This window comes from Chiloscyllium plagiosum, chromosome 7, assembly GCF_004010195.1.
Source record: "Chiloscyllium plagiosum isolate BGI_BamShark_2017 chromosome 7, ASM401019v2, whole genome shotgun sequence".
NCBI classification, from domain to species: Eukaryota; Metazoa; Chordata; class Chondrichthyes; order Orectolobiformes; family Hemiscylliidae; genus Chiloscyllium; species Chiloscyllium plagiosum.
In genome coordinates, this window is record NC_057716.1 from 47,149,456 (window position 1) to 47,170,887 (window position 21,432).

The 21,432-nt window shown below is 38.3% G+C and overlaps 1 protein-coding gene across 3 annotated transcripts in view; it reads left to right on the plus strand.

The window, feature by feature from the left end:
* The window catches only part of LOC122551551 (transcription factor Sp3-like), a 64,504-nt gene that overhangs the window by 8,089 nt on the left and 34,983 nt on the right, over window positions 1-21,432 (plus strand). For all 3 annotated transcript variants that reach the window (XM_043693601.1, XM_043693600.1, XM_043693602.1), the window contains one exon: window positions 5,566-7,033. In XM_043693601.1, the coding sequence (XP_043549536.1) occupies window positions 5,566-7,033 (1,468 nt within the window). The remainder of the gene's footprint in view (window positions 1-5,565; window positions 7,034-21,432) is intronic.

Here is a 21,432-nt window from a genome sequence, read left to right on the forward strand (position 1 = left end):
ATGCAAGCCAGAAACCCCTTCTGAGCATTCATTCTTTTGTATATGGCCTTTTTAAAAGCAAAATCTCCTACATATGTATAGAGTAATGTGGCTAACATCAGAAGCATATATGCTGATGATATATGCTAAAATTACTGGTTTTTTAAAATTAATTGAAGACTAGCTTCTAAGTAGAAAATGCTGAAATGTTTAAAGGCAAAAGATTGATGGATGGAATAATATTTAGGGTAAGAAGAGATTGATCAAGCTGCTCAGGATACATTATAGCCAACACAGTAAGTTTCTGACTTCAATGCATCATAATGCAATTTTTGGATATTTTTCAAGTTAATTGAAGGATCGAGATGATGATAGGGCCAGAGTTGGGTGGAAGCAGGCATCAGAATGCACAGTTCACACAATGTGAAACTTTTTACACTTCTAGTTTAAAAAGCTTCACATTGTGTAGCTTTTTAAACTAGAAGTGTAGAAATGGCTTGTCGTGTTGGGAATCAAACTCTAGGAATGTAATGAAGCATAAAGTAGTAACTTCCTATTGGAATAAGTTGGCGTCAGTGTTGAACAACAACAAAACATTTTAAGTTAAATGCGGTTCACTAAGACAAATTGATTTCTTGAGACAAAACCTGAGTAGCAGTGCTACTAAATGTTAAGGGATAGAAAGTTTTCTATATATAATAAGCTGCTGGAAGGCAAGATTTCCATGGAACGTAAAAATGACTGTTGAGATAAGTATAATGGCACAGTTTAGATCTCACATGGCACTATTCATTGAGCATGATAATTTACAATCACTTAAAAATTCATAACTTAATTGCTTCGCTAACTGAGAAATTCTTCTATGGCAGTTGCCAATTGAATTTGAGGTGTTAAGGATAGAGTGCTAATCAGCATTAGGAAAGGAACTATGATCTGATATTTTGTAGAATGAGCTCAGTGCTTTGGCATGTAGGAGCTTTGGTACATATTCTTTGTGAAACTGGGAGAGTTGGCAGAGGGATTCTGTGACTGGGAGTGATTGGGAAGGGGTTTCTGAGTGTGGGAGAAGTTCATTGGATACAGATTGGAATTATTAGGAGAGCAGGATTTGATAGTCTTTTGATGGCATTGACTGTTATCGGCTGATCTACAACTATTGGAATCCAAACCTATTGTTGGATGTTATTATCCTTCCTTTTTTCCAGTTTGCAAGCCCGTTTTCGACATTCAAATATTATCATTTCTCCCATTGTTAACCCATTTGTCTGGTATTGTTTAAGAAGCATTTTGTGTGTAAATTTACTGCTTAAAGATGATGGATGGAGAATTGCAAAAGTGAGAAATGTAATATATTACTGGATAATAGCTTGCATATACTGTTTTGATTATACCGTCCCTTATTCTGCTGTGGTGTTCAATTTTCCACAAACTTTGCTTCGCTCGCCTCATTCCATGATTCCTTTTGTGTCACAAAAATCTATCAATCTTGGCTTTGAACATGCTCAAAGGACTGTGCATTGCAACCTTTATGGAATAGAGAATTCTGAAGATTCATATATCCTTGAGTAATTGTTTCTTCTTGTTTTCAGTCCCAAATGACCAGCCCCTTATGCTGACACTTCTACAGTCAGAAACAATTCCGAGGGCAAAGGACCTATCAACATCTAACCTGTATAAATTTCTTTGGAAATTTGACTTGTAGCACAAATACCTTTTCAGTTTTTAAATGGTAGAGAATAAAGAGACTCCACGTGTTGAATAAGTAGGTTGTTTTACATAGTGCAATCTGGTGATACTTGCCCCCACCTCCAAAAAAGAAGACACATGCTGTCTATCTTGGGTAAAGAGTCCAAAATTATGTAGTTCTGCAAGTATGGCATCATCAGAACTCTACCTTTTAATAATTTGGATATTATACTTGAGTCTACTTGTAGCTAAATGTTTGTACCTGAATGTTGACTTCAGAAGGATAACCAGAATTCCCAAATACCAACATTTTCTAATTCTTTACACTTAGGAATAGAAAAGTATCATTTTATTTTATCATAATGGGTAATTTCTTATTTCCCCCACATTGAAGCTACATAATGGGATCTGCAAGGGTCTCTAGTGTGAATTGGTAAGGATTGGGGAAACCTTGCGAAAAGTGTTATCTGCAGATAGGCAGTGACTGAAGAACAAGTGTGAGAGTTACAACAATTTGTTCTTTCTGGCAAAAAGATAAAACAAGAAAGGTGGCTCAACCATGGTTTCCATAGTAAATTATGGATAGTATGTCTCCTTGTTGATCTGAGTATAAAATTGAGAAAAAGCAGCAAACATGAGGATTGGGACCAGTTTAGAATTCGTCAGAAGTGGACAAATAGTTTGAGTATATGAATAAAATTGCAGGGAGCATTAAAACTGACCATAAAACTTTGCTTATGAATGTGTGAAGAGAAAAAGGTATAGGTGTAAACAAATTTAGGTCCCTCGCATCAAGAAATCACGAGGTATAGGAAAGGTGTTATGAAATTTGAAAAGATTCAGAACAGATTTACAAGGATGTTGCCAGGGTTGGAGGTATAGGAAGAGACTGAATAGGTTGGAGCTATTTTCCCTGTAGTGTCAAGAGGCTGAGGGGAGGTTTTATAAAATCATGAGGGACATGCACAGTGTGCATAATCTTGGTCTTTTTTCACCTCTGGTAAGGGAGTCCAAAGTTAGAGGGCATGGATTTAAGGTGAGAGAGGAAACATTTAAAAAGGAGCCAAGGGGCAACTTTTTCTCACAAAAGAATGTTGCTTGTATGGAATGAACTGCCAAAGGAGGTGCTGGAGGCTGGTACAACTACAGCATTTAAAAGGCACTTGGATGGGTATATGAAAGGAAGGGTTTAGGGGGATATGGACCATATGCTAGTGAATGGGACCAGATTAATTTAGCATGTCCAATCAACATGGATCAGTTGGACCGGAGAATCCGTTTCCATGCTGTACATCTCTTAAGTTATGGGAAATAAAAAATGGAAGGTAAATTGAATGCATGCTTTAGTTCTTCCTTCACGAGCACAAGTTACCTCTTAAGTGTTATTGAACCAAGGATTTAGTGAGGGAGAGGAGTTAAAGAAATCAGTATCGGGGGGGAAAAGCGTATTGCTAGAGAAATGTAGATGTACATCAATCATTGAAAGTGGATAGGTGTAGCAAGCAGTCAGGAAAGCAAATGTTGGCTGCCTTTGAAAGAGGATTTGAGTTCAGAAATGGTCACTGGTCAGTTATCCTTTATTGTCCTTTGGTGTCCTTTTCACAACTTACTTTCTCACCTTATGATTGCTTGACTCCCTCCTCCAAGTCAAATTAGGGTTTTTAAATTGAGTCCCTGAGATTGTGAGGAAGAGCCTCTCTTTACATAAGAGGTAATGCTTGGAATCCACTGCCTGAGAGGGTGGTGGAAGCAGATGAAGTTAATAAGACACATGAGAAGTAAGCTTGTAAGGGGACAGAAGGGCAGTGGAACTGACTTGTCGCTCCACAGAGCCAATATTACCCCAATAGGCTGCCTTCTGTGCTTTAATGACAACTTTGACTCCTTCTTACAGATTATAACTGACGTAAGAAATGAGATCAATATTAAGCCATTCAATCCTTCAAATCCACTCTGCCATTCAGTGGGATGTAATGTACCCATATCCTATAATGGGTTCTTTGGTAGAAACCTTATTGATCTCAGACTCCAGCATACTCAAAAACCTTCACCACCTTTTCAGGCAGAGAATTCGACAATTACCCCTCCTAATAATTTGAGTTCTAAATTCCCTGTTTTCTAATGTGTGCTTTCTTGTTCTCATGCCCTCCAAATTGACCTCCCCACCCCTTAGCCAGCCAACGTAAATAATCTTTCTGCATCTATTTCTCGTGTTCTCTTAACTTGCTTGCACGTGGATGCACATGCATTTGCTTGCTTGTGTTTGCTTTCTGAGGCGCAAGCACACACAAACTGAAGCAACCAAAACTGAGCATAATGCTCCAGGTGTTGTCTAACCAAGTTTCTCTATAATTGAAACAAGACATCTTTACTTGATTTATCTTGCATTGAAGGCTAACATGCCACTTGCCATCTTAATTGCTTCCTGTGCCTGCATGCTTAGTTTTAAGTGACTTATGAAGAAGCTCAACAACTCCTTTTGGAACAATTAGCTTCTCAGTATCTAAGATGTACTGTCGATTTGTTTTCCCTACCAAATTCTGGCCACCACCATGGCAGGATGGTGTTGAAGTGGAAGTGCGATGGACTGATAGCCCACAGGCCCAGGCTAATGCTCTGGGCGTGTATCTTCAAAATCTGGAATATAATGCTAGTCTCAGTACTAGTGACCATGAACAAAATTTGTCATGAAGTACCATCTAGTTCATTAATGTCATTTTTTATTTTAGCAAAGATCTGGCCCATGTGACTCCATACCAGCAGCAATTTTGTTGGCTATTAACTTGATCCTCTGAAGTGGCCTAGTGAACCATTCTGTTCAAGCGCAATTGGGAATGGGCAATAAATGCTGGCCCTTTGAGAAGCCCACCTGAATGAATGATTGTATTGGAAATCAAACCTTTTTTTTTGTTGCATCTACATTTCCAAATTCCCCGCTGTCCAGCCTTTGGCTACATTTTCACTAACATTACTGGCTGCAGTAATCACAACTTGATCTTTACCCTAGTTCCTATTGAAGACATTACTCTGAGACGGTAGTCCGTGAGGTAAATACCTATAAGCAATCTAAGCAGGACTGCGTTGGAAGTTGGGTCATCTAGATTTTAATGAGATCGAGGAAGCAGGAGATAAGCTTAGGGCATGTGAGAACCTAGAACATTACAGTGCAGTACAGCCTCTTCAGTCCTCTGTGCCAACCAAGATAGAGAAATAAGAGTTCAGATTCGGGTAGGATATTTGATCCAATGGTGTAGAGGAAGGGAGGGAAATTGCAGGTAGCTGAACCTTTGGTCTAAACTGACAGATAAAATACTGCGCAAACTCTTTGAACTTCTTGGAGATGTGGAGGAGCGTAGCAATAGACCTTTCTGAAGCCACTCCTGAAATAGAGAGCATTTTTGGCTGAAAGAGCAGGACCTGATGATGCTTTGTTTCTGCAGGATTTGATTATTGGCAGCACTTGTTGAGTTTCCCAGCGTTGCATGCATTCCTTGAACAAGGGTTGATGACATTTGTGTGGGAATCCATGAAAAGGAGAATCTGAGATGATGTGGTTGGTGATGAACTTTTCTGTGACTAACATGGGAGGGGGAGGCTACATGAGTAAGATGAAGATGATGATTGTCAATTTGGATATGTGCAGTTTTATATGCAGCTAGAGATTAAGGGCGGATAGAACAACTATGAACTCGGGAAGGAAACCAAAATAAGAATGATGTTTTAGTACAAGCAAATGGCTCTTATATTTCAACAGCAAGCATTTAAGTCAATGCACAGTGATCAAATTTTAATAATTCTCAAAAGATCTTTCTTCACAGTTTGAAAATAGTATTTGTATTTTTATTGCATTATATAATGTTGGATTATATTAAGATAATGCAAATCATGTTTTTTTTCCAGCCGCTTGACTTGGCTTCCGCACAGCTGGCAGCATCAAATGGATGGCAGTTAATAACTTCGACACCAACTGTTGTAACAAAAGATACTGCTGGTAATTATGTACAAATTACTGGACAGGTACCAGGATCTCCAGTCACTGCTTCTGTACCAACAAGTGGACAATATGTCCTACAAAGCTTACAGAACCAACAGGTCTTTGCTGTTGCTCCAGGATCATCCACAGCTCCAACTGGTGTCGTGCCTAATGTTCAATATCAAGTAATTCCACAAATCCAGCCTGGTGATGGGCAGCACTTACAACTAGGCTTGGCTTCTTCTAGCACAGATACAGCATTACAACAAGATGGTAATGGCCAAATTCAAATTATTCCTGGTACCAACCAAACAATAATCGCCGGTAAGACTCAGTCAGGCAACATTCTGTCTACCCAAAACCTTGTGTCACCAGCTGTTTCAGTTCAGATACAGCAGGGCAATACTCATGTCCCTGTGCAAATTCAAGGAGTAGCTTACAGTGGTACATCTTATCCTAGTCAAGCTCAGCTTCTTACCAATGTTCCTGTTGGATTGACAGGAAATGTTGCTTTTGTGCCCATTGGAAATGTTGATGTTGATTCTCTTGGAACACCACCTACTTCAGAGTCCTTGAATCAAAGTGACTCTGCAGCGATTACTACGTCAAGCCAGATGATTATACCTGTTTCATCAGAAGCTATAAATAATATAGATACCTCAGCAAGGACAGATGAGCAAAGTATTACCGGACCTGTGCAGAACCCAGCTTCTAGTGACGCCAACACTAGTATAGCTTCATTTGTGCCAACGACGTCAGTGAGTCACATGGTTGTTTCTGATGACCATATTGATGTGCAGCAAACCACCTCCAGTAGCAATTCTACTGAAACCCCTGATCAGATTCAGGCAACAAATGTGCTTCATGTAAATCAAGCTACTGTTGATCAAACACAGCTACAAGACATACAAGCTTCAACCTCTCAAACAGCTGATCATCAAATTCAATTTCAGTCACATCAGCAATTTGCTGTCCAGCCACAGATTGTTCAGAGTATTCCACAGCAGGCAATACAGTCTATTGCAGGACAACCAATTACTGCACAAGCCGTTCCTCAGCAAGCTTTGCAGAATGTTCAACTGCAAGTAGTACAAAATGCAGGCTCCCTTATATTACGAGCACCAACATTAACTCCATCTGGAGAAATTACCTGGCAAACCTTTCAGGTGCAGAACATCCAGAACTTGCAAAATGTGCAAATTCAAAATGCACCAACCCAGCAAATAACTCTGACACCAGTACATACTGTCACATTGGGCCAAGTAGCATCCAGTGGGGCACTGACACCAATTGCACCAGCTCCACTAACTGTTAGTAGCCCACAATTACAGACAGCGACTGTGAATTCATTCACTTCTTCAAGCATTCAGTTGCAACAAGGCGCACATAATTCAGGTAAGTGCTTTCTGTTAATTTGATCTATAATTAAATCAGTTTTTGAAAAATTTGGTGTTTGAATCTGTTATCTCCACCTCCATTTCTGTGACTTCCCCTGTCATATCAGATGTGCAACTTACCTCCCAGATCTTGCCATAGTTCTTTCAAACTTGAGCGATCAGTCATGCTTGAGATGATTTGTCTGTCGTTTATGGATATGTCTGTATTTTCCACAATACAGCTAAGATCAAGGTACCCGACCCTTGTGTTTCTGCCTTGTATCAGTTCATGGAACCTGGGCATGAGTAGCTATACCAGCATTTTTGTCTATCTCTCTCCCTATTGAGAAGGTGATAGTGAGCTGATGACTTGAACTATTGCTGTCTTTGAGGTGTAGATACATTAATAGTGCTGTTAGAATTGCAGGATTTTGTCTTAATTACAGTGAATGTAGTCAAAAATCAGGATGGTGTAGGACTTGAAGATGTTGCAGATGGTTGTTTTGCTACTGAGAATAGTTTTAAACTTGGCAATCCAGTTAAATGTGCAACTGTTACATATAACTTGTGCATTGTTGCTTCAGTTTTGAAGTACAAAAGTGTGGTTGAAGTTCGTTTTGAGTAACTTTAGTTGATAGCAAAGTTTCGAGAAACATCAACAGCAGTTCATAACTGGTCCTGTGTGCGCAATCATTTGAATAGAGATCTTGTTAAACCTGTCCTGTTTAAGAATGGCCAAATATTTTAGTTCGAAGTTTCTGGTGTTGCAAGACATTTTGGTGGAGTGAGATGCAAGTTTAGTGTCATGATTTGGAGATGCCGGTGTTGGACTGGGGTGTACAAAGTTATAAATCTCACAATACCAGGTTATAGTCCAACAGGTTTAATTGGAAGCACACTAGCTTTCGGAGCGTTATCACCTGATGAAGGAGTGATGCTCCGAAAGCTAGTGTGCTTCCAATTAAACCTGTTGGACTATAACCTGGTGTTGTGTGATTTTTAACAAGTTTGGTGTGACAGTGTAAAGTGCATTGAATCAGGTTTGAAGTATTTTTTCTGTGTCATAAAATGATTGTGAAACTGTATAGCATTCAGTTGATGCATTTTTTTCACATTGGAAGTAACAGGTCCAAGCTGAGAGAGTTTTTTTAAAATCCTGAAGCTTGGTTTGTAAAGGGCATGAAGTGCATGGTAATTAAGTGGGAAGTAATAAAGGAAAAGGTTTTCTGAGGTATTAGTGCCAGTGATTGAGAAATATGCATTTGTCCTTTCAATAAAGAAATCAAGCAAGATGATATTTTTAATTGGGATGAGTTTATAGTTGGCCAGTACAGAGCTGGGTGCATGCAATTGCTTGACAGATGCAGTTCCAAAGTATTGATAGAGGGATGTGAAATGAGACATCATATTCACAAACAACTGGACAATGTCCAGCCCCTTGCAATACTTCCTAATGACGTAGTTTGTGCCCATATGCAGTGAGACCTGAAGAACATCTAAGCTTGAACTGATACATGTTTGAATGTAAAATTGTGTTAGATAAAGCTATAGAAAAGGCAACAAGGTTTTGGAGTACAAAAGCACAGTCTGCATTATAACTTTGTGCAAGACCCCATATGCTTTTGATTGCATTTTGTCACAACAATATTGATTTCATTGCTACTACAGTACCTTCACTGCTGAAACCCCTTCTATGACTTTGACTTTGACACTCCCAAACTTTGCAATTCACTCGTCTTCCTGATGCAAGGTAGGGAAAGTTCTGCTTTTGGCAGAATTCTGCCCATTTGAATTTTTTTTTAAACTTTTCTTTGCATCTGCCTAATCTGACATGGTCCTGTCCTGTTAGTATGGACAGCATGTAATGCCAGTGTTGAAATACTGAGGCTATTTTGGCGATTTTATCCAAATACATTCATCCACCGTTTTGATAGTAGTAGAAAGTAAACGCGAAAAATGTTTCTATCCATATGTCTAATTTTTCTATGTTTTAAGTTCCTTAGCATTTGCATTTTACTGCAGATCATTTCTTGGGGTTATACTTTTTTCCAGGATATGATTTCTTATCACATTTTCAGACGTCTGTCTGCACCTAGAACAATCCTTATTGTTTTCATCCTTTATGTGGACATTGGGCGGCATGGTGGCACACTGCTGCCTCACAGCGCCAGAGACCCGGGTTCAATTCCCGCCTCAGGCGACTGACTGTGTGGAGTTTGCACGTTCTCCCTGTGTCTGCGTGGGTTTCCTCCGGGTGCTCCGGTTTCCTCCCACAGTCCAAAGATGTGCAGGTAAGGTGAATTGGCCATGCTAAATTGCCCGTAGTGTTAGGTAAGGGGTAAATGTAGGGGTATGGGTGGGTTTCGCTTCGGCGGATCGGTGTGGACTTGTTGGGCCGAAGGGCCTGTTTCCACACTGTAATGTAATCTAATCTAATCTAATCTACCCTGTCCTACTGGCTAAAACCTCAGTCTAAACTGAACTATATAAACTCTCTAGCCAATCTACTATATTAACATTAACTGAGATCATAATCAGATATGTCAGTTTTCAGAAGGAAACCTGGCTTAGTATCTCATATATTTGATTTTTTAGATGGATACTGTGGTGATGAGTCATTGAAGCCGATTCACACTGATTTTACGCAACATGAATTTGTTATGCAAACCAAGCAATGTAGATGTAGCACAAATTTAAAAGATCTTGGTGCAGTCTCAGACTGCAGGTGCAACCTCATGAACACCTTGAGCAGTTGCAAAAAGGCTACCTTATTCTTAAGCTCCAGTAAAGGCCAAAATTCAATTTGCTGCTTTATTTTTAAACTTGCACCTGCTTGTTAACTGAGATTCATGTACAAGGTCATCTAGATTCCTCTGGGCTGCACTTTTTGAAGTCTCCAAGTAAATAATACTCAACCTTTTGATTCTTTCTACTAGAGTGAATGACCTTTACTTTCCAACATAAACTCAGTTTTTTGCATGTTCACACAACCTGCTTATATCCTCTTGCAAATTATGTCCTCATTTCAACTTATTTTCTCATCTATTTTTGTATTGTGTGCAAACTTGGACGCATTCCACTCTGTCCTCTGCAAGTCATTAATATAGATGGTAAATAATTAGGGGCCTGTCTGATCCTGCTGGCGCTCCTTTAGTTAAATGTTTTCACCTGAAAAAGGCCAGTTAGTCTTGACTCTCCATCTTCTCCATGTTAACCAATTCTCAAACCTTGCCAGTATATTGGCCCCAGTACCAATATTGCAGAAGTGTTATCTTCTGCAATATACTTTTATATGGCACTTTATTGAATGACTTCTGGAAATCCAAATGTATAACATCTACTGATTTTCCCTTTAAGAACTTGAACAAATTTGTCAAACATGAGTTCTCTTTCAAGACCACATTGACTCTGTTTGATTGTATTATGCTTTTCTAAATACAGTACTATTTCCTCAATTTACTGTAGCATTTTCCCAGAACAGGTTAGGCTAACTTGTAGTTTCCTGCTTAGTGTCTCATTGCAAAATAAAACATAGAACAATCCAGCACAGGAACAACCTGCCATATCTGCGCTGACCATGATACCCTTTTGAACTAATCCTGAAATAATCCTAATCCTGTAGTAAATGCAGACTAGTCATTCATAAATCCTGTTCACAGGAGTGGCACAGTGGCTCAGTGTTAGCACTGCTGCCTAACAGCACCAGGGACCCAGGTTCGATTCCAGCTTCTGGCAACTGTGTGGAGTTTGCACATTCTCTGTGCCTGCGTGGGTTTCCTTCGGGTACTGGGTTTCCTCCCACAGTCCAAAGATGTGCAGGTCAGGTGAATTGCCCATAGTGTTAGATACCTTAGTCAGAAGGAAATGGGTCTGGGTGGGTTACTCTTTGGAGGGCCGGTGTGGACTGGTTGGGCCAAGGGTAAGGGATCTAATCTAATCTAGATCGAATACCAAATAGCACAGATTTGAAGCAGTTAAAAGAAGCAATGGAAATGTGGTGGAAGAGTACTCATGCAAGCACTTCGTTAGGGCAGCATTTCCAAAACTTTTTGGAGTTTGAAATTATCAAACGTAAGGCATGAAGACCTAGGAGAGAGAATGGTGGGGTGTTCAAAATTTGCAAAATTTCAACTTGTGAACCCCACTTGGTGTCCTGTCCACCTGCACGCCCACAACACTGTGAGCCCTAGCATAGGAACTGTAATGCACTCGATGAGTATGTGTCTTGGAGGCAGGTTCAATCAAGGCACCCAACAGGGGATCATTCTTATCTAAAATTGAAAGATATCAGACCTGTGGAAAGAAAATTGGAGGGGAGAAGGTGGAAATAGCACTGGGAGAATTCCTCCTTCAGAAAGCTGGCGTAGACCTGATGCACCAGGTGGCCAGCTTCTGTGCTATAATTGTTCTGTGAATTTACAAGGAATTCAGAAGAATTTTTATCCAGACAGTGATGTGGATCTTACTATCACAAGTAATTTGAAGTGAAGAGCAAGTTATATGTACATGGAAGCTGGATAAACACATGGGTGAAAGAAATAGAAAGTTATGGGGGTTAGATGAATTCAGTTGGGAGGAGATTTTTTAAAAATATGCTGGCTTGGATACATGGGCTCAATGGCTTGTTTTTCCTCTTTGGATTTGTCAGGGCAATGCTAGGTTGTTCAGTTATTCTTGATGTCCTGGTTGTCTAACAGACACACACAATCAGAATCCTTAGTGTGGAAGCAGGCCATTTGGCCCTTCAGGTCCAGCCACCCCCCCCCAAAAAAAAGGCACAATGGGCTGAATATGAGCAGGAGTAGACCATTCAGCCCTTCAAGCTTGCTCTTCCATTTGGTATGAACGTAGCTGGTAACTCACCTCAGTAACCCTGTTCCTGTATTCTCCCCAAACCCCTTTCCTTCCTTTTACTCCGAAGAACTATATCTAACTCCTTGAAAAGATTCGAATTTTTGGTCTCAACCATTTTGTGGCAGAGAATTCCAGAGGCTCACTACACTCTGTGACGAAGTTTCTTTTCATTCTCCGTCCTCAGCCACATATCCTTAAATTGTTATCCTTAGTTCAGGATTTGTCATCAGGAACATCCTTTTTGCGTTTACCCTGACTAGTCTTGTAAGGTTTTAATCCCAGGAATTGTCCTGGTAAATCTCTTTTGCACCCTCCATAGAGAGACTAAAACTAAGATCCTCCCTCAAATAAGGAGATCAAAAGTATGTGCACTACTCCAGTGTGATCACACCAAGTACCCATAGAATTACATCAAGACAGGCTTGCTCCTATCCTCAAATCTTCTCCATATGAAGGTCAAACTACTATTTGCCATCTTCAGCATCTGCTGCACCCTCATGCTTATTTTGTGACTGCTGTACACTGACACCCGGTTCTCATGGCACCTCCCTCGTTCCGAATCTGTCGCTGTTCAGATAATCTGTCTTCCTATTTTTGCTCCCAAGTGGATAGTCTCTTGTTTATCCACATTATTTTTCATCTGTTATGCATTTGCCTACTCACTCAACTTATCCAATTAAACTGAAACATCTGATTCCTCCTCACAGCTCACCTTCCCACTCAGCTTTGTGGATATCTGGGCTCCAAGCACTGATTCATGCAATACCCCCATTAGTTACTGGCTGCCACTTGGAAAATTACTCTTTTTTTTCTCACTTCCATCTTGATCAGAGGCATCCTGTTAGTGATTTTACAATCTGGTGGAACCTTTCTGGAATCCTGTGAAATGTTCAACCAGTCCCAATAGTTTTTCTAATACTCTGCCTGTCATTATAGACTGTTACCTTTCTTTCCATTAGCACCTTGCTTATTTGATATGTTTGGGATGTTTACAGTGTCCTCTACTGTGAAGACCAATTTTAAAGTCTTGATTCAAATTGTTTTCCGTTAGTATGTTCCATGTAACCGTCCCACAATCACATCCTTCAATGGTCCTAAATTCAACTTAGCTACTCTTTTTGTTTATATCTGTAGAAGCTTTATTTCTTGTCAATTTACTTTCATAATCAATTTTCTCACTTTTTATTTAAGTCATTTTGCTCACTCCTGAATAAAATCCGAATTCTGTGGCCTTCCATTAATTTTGAAGTTCAAATGTCTTAGTTTTTGACTGACCCACTTCTACACCTATGTTTTATATTGAGCCCATCTAGTCTGCTTTGCCATTCAATGAGATCGCTGACCTGATAATCTTCAACTCACTTTCCTGACTTATCCCATAACCCTTAATTCCCTTACTAACTAAAAATTTATCTCTGTCTCAAGTGCATTCAATGAACCATCCTCAACTGCCCTCCGTAGTGAAGATTTCCACAGATTCACTACCCTCATTTGTCTTTAAATGGCTGATCCCTTATTCTGAAAATTATACCCTCTGATCCTGGATTCTCCTACAATGGGAAACAATTTTTCCACGCTTAGCTTAAGAATCGGGTCTCCTAAGAATTATTTTTTGATAAGGTTTGCTCTCGTTTATACAAAATCTGGAATCAACTAGGTGAACTTTTTCTGGACTCTTTCCTTGGATAAGGTACCAAAAGTGTTCACAATATTCTAGATGTGGTATTACTCGTGTCTTGTGTAGTTTTATCAAGATTACCTATATTTAACATTTCATTCCCTTTGAATTAAAGACCAATTGTCCATTTGCAGAACTTCATGGTAGTTCTTTTTTTGTGACTCATGCCTGTGGACCCCCCCCTCCCCACTGCCACTATGCTGCAATATTTTATGGAAATTCTTCATTTAAATAATATTCAGATGTTGTAGTGTTCCTGCCAAAATGTATAATCACTCCTTGATAATCTTATTTTAAATGGTTTATCCTTGTCATGTTCTTTTTGACTGGGATAAATTTTTGTGAAATGTTATGAAATATCTGATTGAATGTCTGGCTGCTCATTAACTGATGTTTCTCTGTCTGTTGGCCATGTCTACTTTCTCAGCCTACTTTGGACAACTTTCATATGCCTCTTATTTGCTCTTAAATTGTTCAGAGGAAATGTCCTATATTATCCACTCATGCCAATATATTGCATAACCTTTAAGCTTTTTGTTGGGCAAAGAAAATCCAAAATTTTCCTAATTGTTGCATCTATTTCTGCAGTTTGAACTTGACCAATGCTGGTCCAAGTATGTCACTTTTGTTTGGCAAATTGGCTTTTAGCTAGATTTGGGGCAAAATTTAGCTTTTTGTACCTGAAATCAAGCAGTTTGTACAAGTGGACTAAATGCTTTTTCTGGGTTTTACTCAACACCACTAAATTGTCAATGTAAACAGTGCAATTCCATAATTCTTCAATGACTTTGGTTAACCATTGGAAAATTCCTGGTGTATGTTTCATTCCAAATTCATGACTACGTTGAATTAGTCCATTTATTGTTGTCAGTAGGATGTGCCAATATCCCTTCGTCATTTTTGATGTGCAGTTCAATTAGGTTATCACAATAGGTTAGCTCTAGGTACTATGCCTTGATTCATTGTCATTGTTTGTTAACTTTCTTCCCCCTCAAGAAGACTTCTCTTGATTGAGACTGTAAGGATGTTATTTTACATCTAACACATTATCTACATGAGTATTGTGTTAGCCAAATATTTTTTATGACTTATTGGCACAATAGATTATAGCCTTGTTAATAGCCTTTATAAGACAGTTTTTATAGCTTTCTGGAAAATAGCATAATACCTCCCTCTAATGTTTTTTAAGTACCCCTGTATTCTGATTACTGGCAGGTCAGCTTTTGAATGTTTGATTTGTTCTCCAGTTGTTCTTGATTTTATTTGCACTCCCTATATCTTTTACTACCATAAATATACCCTTTTAAATCATGATTCACCACCTCGTCTTAATGTCTTTAACATATTGACATGAATAATTGCTATATTTTTCTTTGCTAGAGTACTATGTACATAATCCGTATCATTTAATTTCTTTTTGTCATGGTCCAGTGAACCTTGCGTTTAATGGTTTCCAAGACACAAGTAAAAAATCCCAAAACCATGTCTCCGGCAACACAGTTCTGAGCTTGGCCTTATTATCTACTCAAGTTTTTTTTTTTGTTAAACAGTTTTCAAATGCTATTTAGCCAACTTGCATGCTTTGTTTGTATCTCTAAAGCTTGAAACATAGTTGAAACTGTAGTATCTTGAGCTTTGGCTTATTAAGTTCTCTTTTAACCAAAAGCAATCCTCCTGTCTTGTCTTTGTCACTTCAAAAGAACTGAATTGTTTGGTCATTTGGAACATCTTGAATGGCAAGCAGTGACAAGGGAATTTCTTTATCGCAATCATTTGGACTATGCTGATAGTAAACTCAATTGTGGTCTTTAAGGTTTGCCATCTTTTCAATGCTCTTCGAGTTTGTGGAGGATAAGCTGAAGATGTATATTATCTTTTCCTGAGCTATTTATTATTTTAATGTTTCTGCTGTGCAATTGGATCAAAGTTCAAATTTTGTTTCCTTGGCTACTTCATGTCTTGTCTAAAAATTGTAATCACTTTTTTGCAGTAATTTTCCCCAAATGCACTGCTTAGGAAAATCTTGACAACATGTCCATATTTGTCAAGATACTGATTTCCACTCCTAGTTTTAGTTAGTGGTCCTAAATCATCTGCGTGAAGGCCTTACTGAACGTTTTTGAAAGCACTCCATAGATTTAAAGGTACATGATTAATCGATAGATCTGGTTTCCCCACCACCTAGCATGTATGGTATATCTGGTAAAACTTGACCACATTTTTGTAATCCTCGCTAATAAAAAGTACTTTATTTTAGGTGCTATTTTCCGAATAACCAAGTGACCCACCATTGCAATTTTGTGAACCACTTGAATGTTTTTGATACTCCGACTAATCTACCACCTGATGGACTATTTCTCATTCCTCATTGCTGCTATTTGAGGTGGCTTCATTTTTTTGTTAATACCGTTTTTCAAATACTAACACTGTAGAAGATTCAACTTCTGAGTAGTCATTTTGGTATAGTTCCCTTAATTTAAGGATCTCCTTGTAAGATAGGCTAAATCTGTCAGCCTGTTTTTCCTTTTTATAATTTTTTTTTAAAACTGTCCAATTTCTGAGTTTGCCAGTCATCTTTTTTTCTGATAGATTTCTCCTCTTCCTACCTAACTGTATATGCCTGAGATCTAATCACCACACATTGATGAAACAAATCAGGATGACCTTCTTGTAATATCAGTTTCTTTTTAATTTCAGCAGTTGTTCCAGCCCTTTTACTGAGGCCAATATTTTTAAACTTAAGATTATTCTCCAAGATAAAATCAATTCCTTCTACAAGGATGTGTTGCGCGACGCAGTGCTAGTTTCTGCATGTACTAATTCGCTCTACTTTGTGTATAATGAAATTGATTGGTAAACTGTATTTGTGATCAAGGGCTTATGCCCGAAACGTCGACTCTCCTGCTTCTTGGATGCTGCCTGACCTGCTGTGCTTTTCCAGTGCTGCATGTTTTGACTCAAACTCTATATCTACACCTTCAATTAATATTTTCTCCTTCATTAACCCCTCTGGAACACATTGGATCATTATTCAGCATCAGCAACTTATTTCCTCCAGTGTATCTCAATATTTGTTAGTTTTCTTCAAATTTGAAGGATAAGGTAATATGTCTGTCTTTTGAGATGAAATATGTGGAATCGCCAGTGGTTTGATTCTCCAGTATTTGAAGTATTTTCTTGACTCCCCTGAATCTTCTCTCTTTTGTAATAGATTGTAACGAAACCGTTTTCACTTTGTGCTGAGTTTAATACCAAGTTCATTTCCTTATGCATCCTTTTCTGAGAATTGTTTGAACATCCCTACCACTTTAGTTTTTCCACTTCCATTCCAATAATTAACTTTCAACATGTACAATCTTAATGCACTGGAAGGATGTTATTTTACTGAGTTTGTTTTGAGCCTTTCTCCTTTTATTACTTTGGCAAACATCAATTTTGTTTCCTAAAATTCTCCATGAGCAGGTATGTCTTCCGTTTGCGGAATCTGTATTTCTTCAATTTCCTTGTGAATTTCCACATGAGCGTCTAAATACACTTAACTGTCTTTACTGATTCTCTGATCTTACACTTTAAGACTTATTTAGATAAGCATATGGTTTACTGGGACACTATTTCTGCATTCTTCCTTAGTCGTGATTTACTTTTTATTCTCAAAAAGGTTTCTCTTGCATATTCTATAAATACTTGCTTTAGCTTTCTTGTCCTAAAGTTTAATTGATACGTTTCAAGGACATGCTTGTGAGTACTGAGTTTTTACTAAGTTTCATAGTTTGTAGAGCTCTCTTCTGGCAGGCAGCCATAAACATTCATAGCTATACCTGCTAAAGGACTCTGCAACCTTATAATCCTAATATCCTGAGCCAGTTTATTTTGTCCAGCTACTTTTTTAAACCTCTTTCAACTCTATCCTCTGTAAATGTAAGTACAAATCATGGGTTTCTTGTGAAATCTCTCATTGTAATCAGAATTAGAATTTGGGCTGCAACTACTAGCTTGTTCAGAACTTTGGCCAAGGCTCATTGTCTGATTTCTTTTAACTTCAAAGAGATAAACTTTTTAAAGTTCAATTTGTCTTTTTCTCTTCCATTTTGTATTCGCTCTTCACACATTCAAATTCAGTTTTTTATTTGCAGTTTTTGTTTTTTTTTTCTCTTCCCTTTTCATTTCTTTGTTCCAATTCAAATCTTTTTATTTCTTTTTCTCCAAGTCAAGATTTTTTTCATGATTCCTGGCTAATTCCAGCAATGACACATGAAGTTCTTTCTTGGTTAATTATCCAGCATTTAGAGTGACTATCTCATCCTTAACGAGATCTTGCTTTTATTTCTACCCTCAATTTACCTGCAAGCTCTTAGTTTAGAATTAATCAAATATTTCATAATCAAAATAGTTGAAAGTCAATCCGTCAATAAACTTCACTCTTGTTTAATAACCAGAAGCTTCATGTACATGTCTTTTTAAATGAATTCTAACCCTGTCAGACCCCTCCACGTTATGATCCCAGCTGATGGCAAATTTGGATTTGTTGATTCTAGTTTGATAGATCATATGTTTAATAGATCATGTGTTTAATTTTTTAGGTTTGGTAATACAGTGATTAATCATTGAAATATTCACAAGAGGCTACAAATTTTCTTTACTACCGGAAAACCAGCTTGCGATGAAGAAAGTAAATTGTGATTATAGTTATAAACATTTTGGAAAAATCGTTAAAGCAGACAGCAAAACAAAGTTCAGCCTGTTTCCCAGCACTATCCTTTACAGAAACTCCAGTTCAGAGAAATTATCCTCCTGTCTGAACTTAAGTTTGTCTTTATAGGACTCCTTCCAGTTTCTTTCCTGTGGTTTGCAGAGACTACTTTACAGTTCCTTTGAGTCTGCAGGCGTAGACCCATTAGTTGTGAGCTTTGTTCAGTTCTAACTAAACTGCAATCTCTCTTGGCTTGGAAATGCCACAGGCTAGAAAATAGGTGGCTGATTCTCCTAAGAGGAAAACTCTGAATTCAAGCTGAGCTTCGTTCTGTTTACTCTGCTTGTCGTAACATCTTATCCATTAACATTTATAGGAGTGCTGTCAGTCCCTTGATTGCAGTTACATGCTTTCTTCACTATAGCTGGGCCACCCATTGCAATGACATCAACTTGTTGTTGAGATCAACAAGATCAACTGTTGTGATGCTAGTTCATGAGATTGGTTGAGAAGTATGAAGTCTGAGATCAGATTCATGCATTTATGGTTACATTTTTGTAAAAGTACAAGCAAATTAACTTATTTTCTTTGCACTTCTAACTTTCTTGTGTTGTTATTTATATTTGGATGTGGCCCAATGTCCTAGAAAGTCATAATACAAGGAGCCCACCAAGCCCACAGAGTCAAAGCCAACTTTGTAGAAACTTCAGGTCAGTTCCATTCCAGTTTTTCCCTGCAGTCCTGCAAACTTGTTTTTCTCCAGCGATCATCCATTTTCCATTTAAAAGCTTTGGTCTCTTCTTGCTCCATTCTTGTCAGTTTGTTTCAAGTCATTACCATTCACTGTATTTTTAAAAATCTTCCTCCCATTCCCTCTCCATCACTTGACTAAAATTTAGTCTGACCCCTTAATCTTTGCACCATCAGTTATTGGAAGTAGCTTTCTATCTGTCTACCTGTATAAACTGGACATAACCGTGAGAATCTCTGTCAGGTCACTTAACTTTTTATGCTCCAACCTAAACTTGCAGCCAATCCCTCAAAACCTGGAGCCTCTGTCATAACTGATATGCAAGTAATATGATACCTTTAGTATTGCTTTATACCCTGAGCAGATTCTTTCATTATCACTTTTCTGATATGTGAATTGCAACTGTTTGCATTAGAGAAATGGTCAAGTTGCTCTGCATCTTTGCTTTCTGGGCCATTTCATGGTGCATTGAGTAAACTAACTCATATGAATCTGGGATCCTATTTAGACTCGATGTTGCAGGAATTTTGTACCATTCAAAGTTTCTGATGGGAACCCAGCAGAGGTTTTTTTTACTGCTGCCCTCCTGCACATTTATATAGTGGTTGCTGAATTCACTACTCAGAATTCTGATTTGAAACTCTTTATAATGAGATTTGAACTTGTGATTTCTATGTTGCTATTCTCTGACTATAACCACTATAAGCTTGTAGCATTGATCTAAAGAGTAAAGTTAAGATCACTAAATAACTGAGTTAAAGTGCAAGAATTTTTAATGTAGAAAAGAACTTCAATTGGATTGTGAAAGAACAGGGACCTGCAGTCGGAGATGCTATTTTAGTTCCGAATTAGATACATATTTCCAGATAGTTAATTATAAATTCAGCTAAATTAATATAAGTTCTCTTTCACCTACATTGGTTTGTGTAAAGCACATATCTATGTATCCACTGTTCTTTTGTAGATTCTGAGTAGTATAGTCCAAACTCTCACCTTACTGTAATTGAGTGCAAAGTTCTGAGCAATATTTATTACTTTAGACCATTAATCTTTATTTTCATAATCTAAAAGTTTTGCAGTTTGTTTCACTGTGCATTTAATGATATTTGGTTCACTCCACCTATATTATATGGATTTATCTTGTACATTCAATAATCTGTTTTTAAATACATTAATGTTTTTCAACACTTGAACTTCTTGAATACTACTGTGCCCCTAATTTTTATTGATTCAGATGAAGGAGCCAAATGTATTATCTCCAAATTTGCAGACAATACCAAACTAGGTGGAAGGTGAATTCAGGAGGATACAGAAATGTTTTGGTGTGATTTGAACAAGTTGGAAGAGTGGACAAGTGCATTGGAGATGATGTATACGGTGGATAAATAGTTATCCATTTTTGAAGCAAACAGAAAGGTGGATTATTATTTGAATGGTGATTGATTGATTGTACCACCTCCGTTCCCAATGAGAACTGGTTGCCGTTGTATACCAGGTGCTGAAGAAGGCAGATGGTATGTTGGCTGCCTTCGCAACAAGTTTCAAGTACAGGAGACCGTAAGAAATATAATAAGAGGCGGCAGTAGAGCCCCTCAAGACTGCTGAGTTCTGTGGGTTTGTGGCTGATCCAACATTCCTCGGGTCCACTTCCCTGTCTTTTCCCATAATCCTGTATTCCCATATTGATCAAGAATCTATTTAGCTTTAAGTATACACAAGAACTGTGCCCAATAACACTGGCAAAGAGTTCCAAAGGTGCTAACCACCAGAAGAAATTCCTTCTCATCTCAGTCTTAAATTGGTGCCCTTTTCTTCTGAGGCTATGCATTCTGTTTCTAGACTCTTCCATGAGGATAACATCGTCTCAGCATTTACTCTGTCAAACTACTTAGAAATGCAATAATATCTTCCTGCAATTGTACATGGCCTTCGTGAGATTGGAGTATTGTGTGTAGTTTTGGTTTCCTTATCTGAAGAAGGATCTTAGTTTTGGTTGTTTTATCTGGCTATGGGCAAAGTGTAATGAAGTTTTACTAGGCTGGTTCCCAGGATGGCGGGCCTGACATGAAGAGCGACTGACTTGGTTTAGAGTATATTCATCGTTTAGAAGAATGACTGGATATCATGGAAATGTAAATTCTAACAGGGCAAGCGTGGGTAAATGCAAGAAGGATGTTCCTGATGATTGAGAAATCCAGGATAACAGTTGAAGAATATGTGGTTTACCAATTAGGACCGAGGTGAGAAATTTCTGCAGAGTCATAAGCCTGTGGAATTTTCAGAAAGCAGTTGAGTCCAAACATTGAATGTTTTTGAGGAGGAGTTAGGTATACAGAGGAACCTCGATTATCCTAATGAGATGGGTGGACACTATTTTGTTCAGTTAATTGATTCAATGCCTTTCCTCTGGGGTTCGGAGTTTTCTGAAGTTTCCTTTTTCTTCGC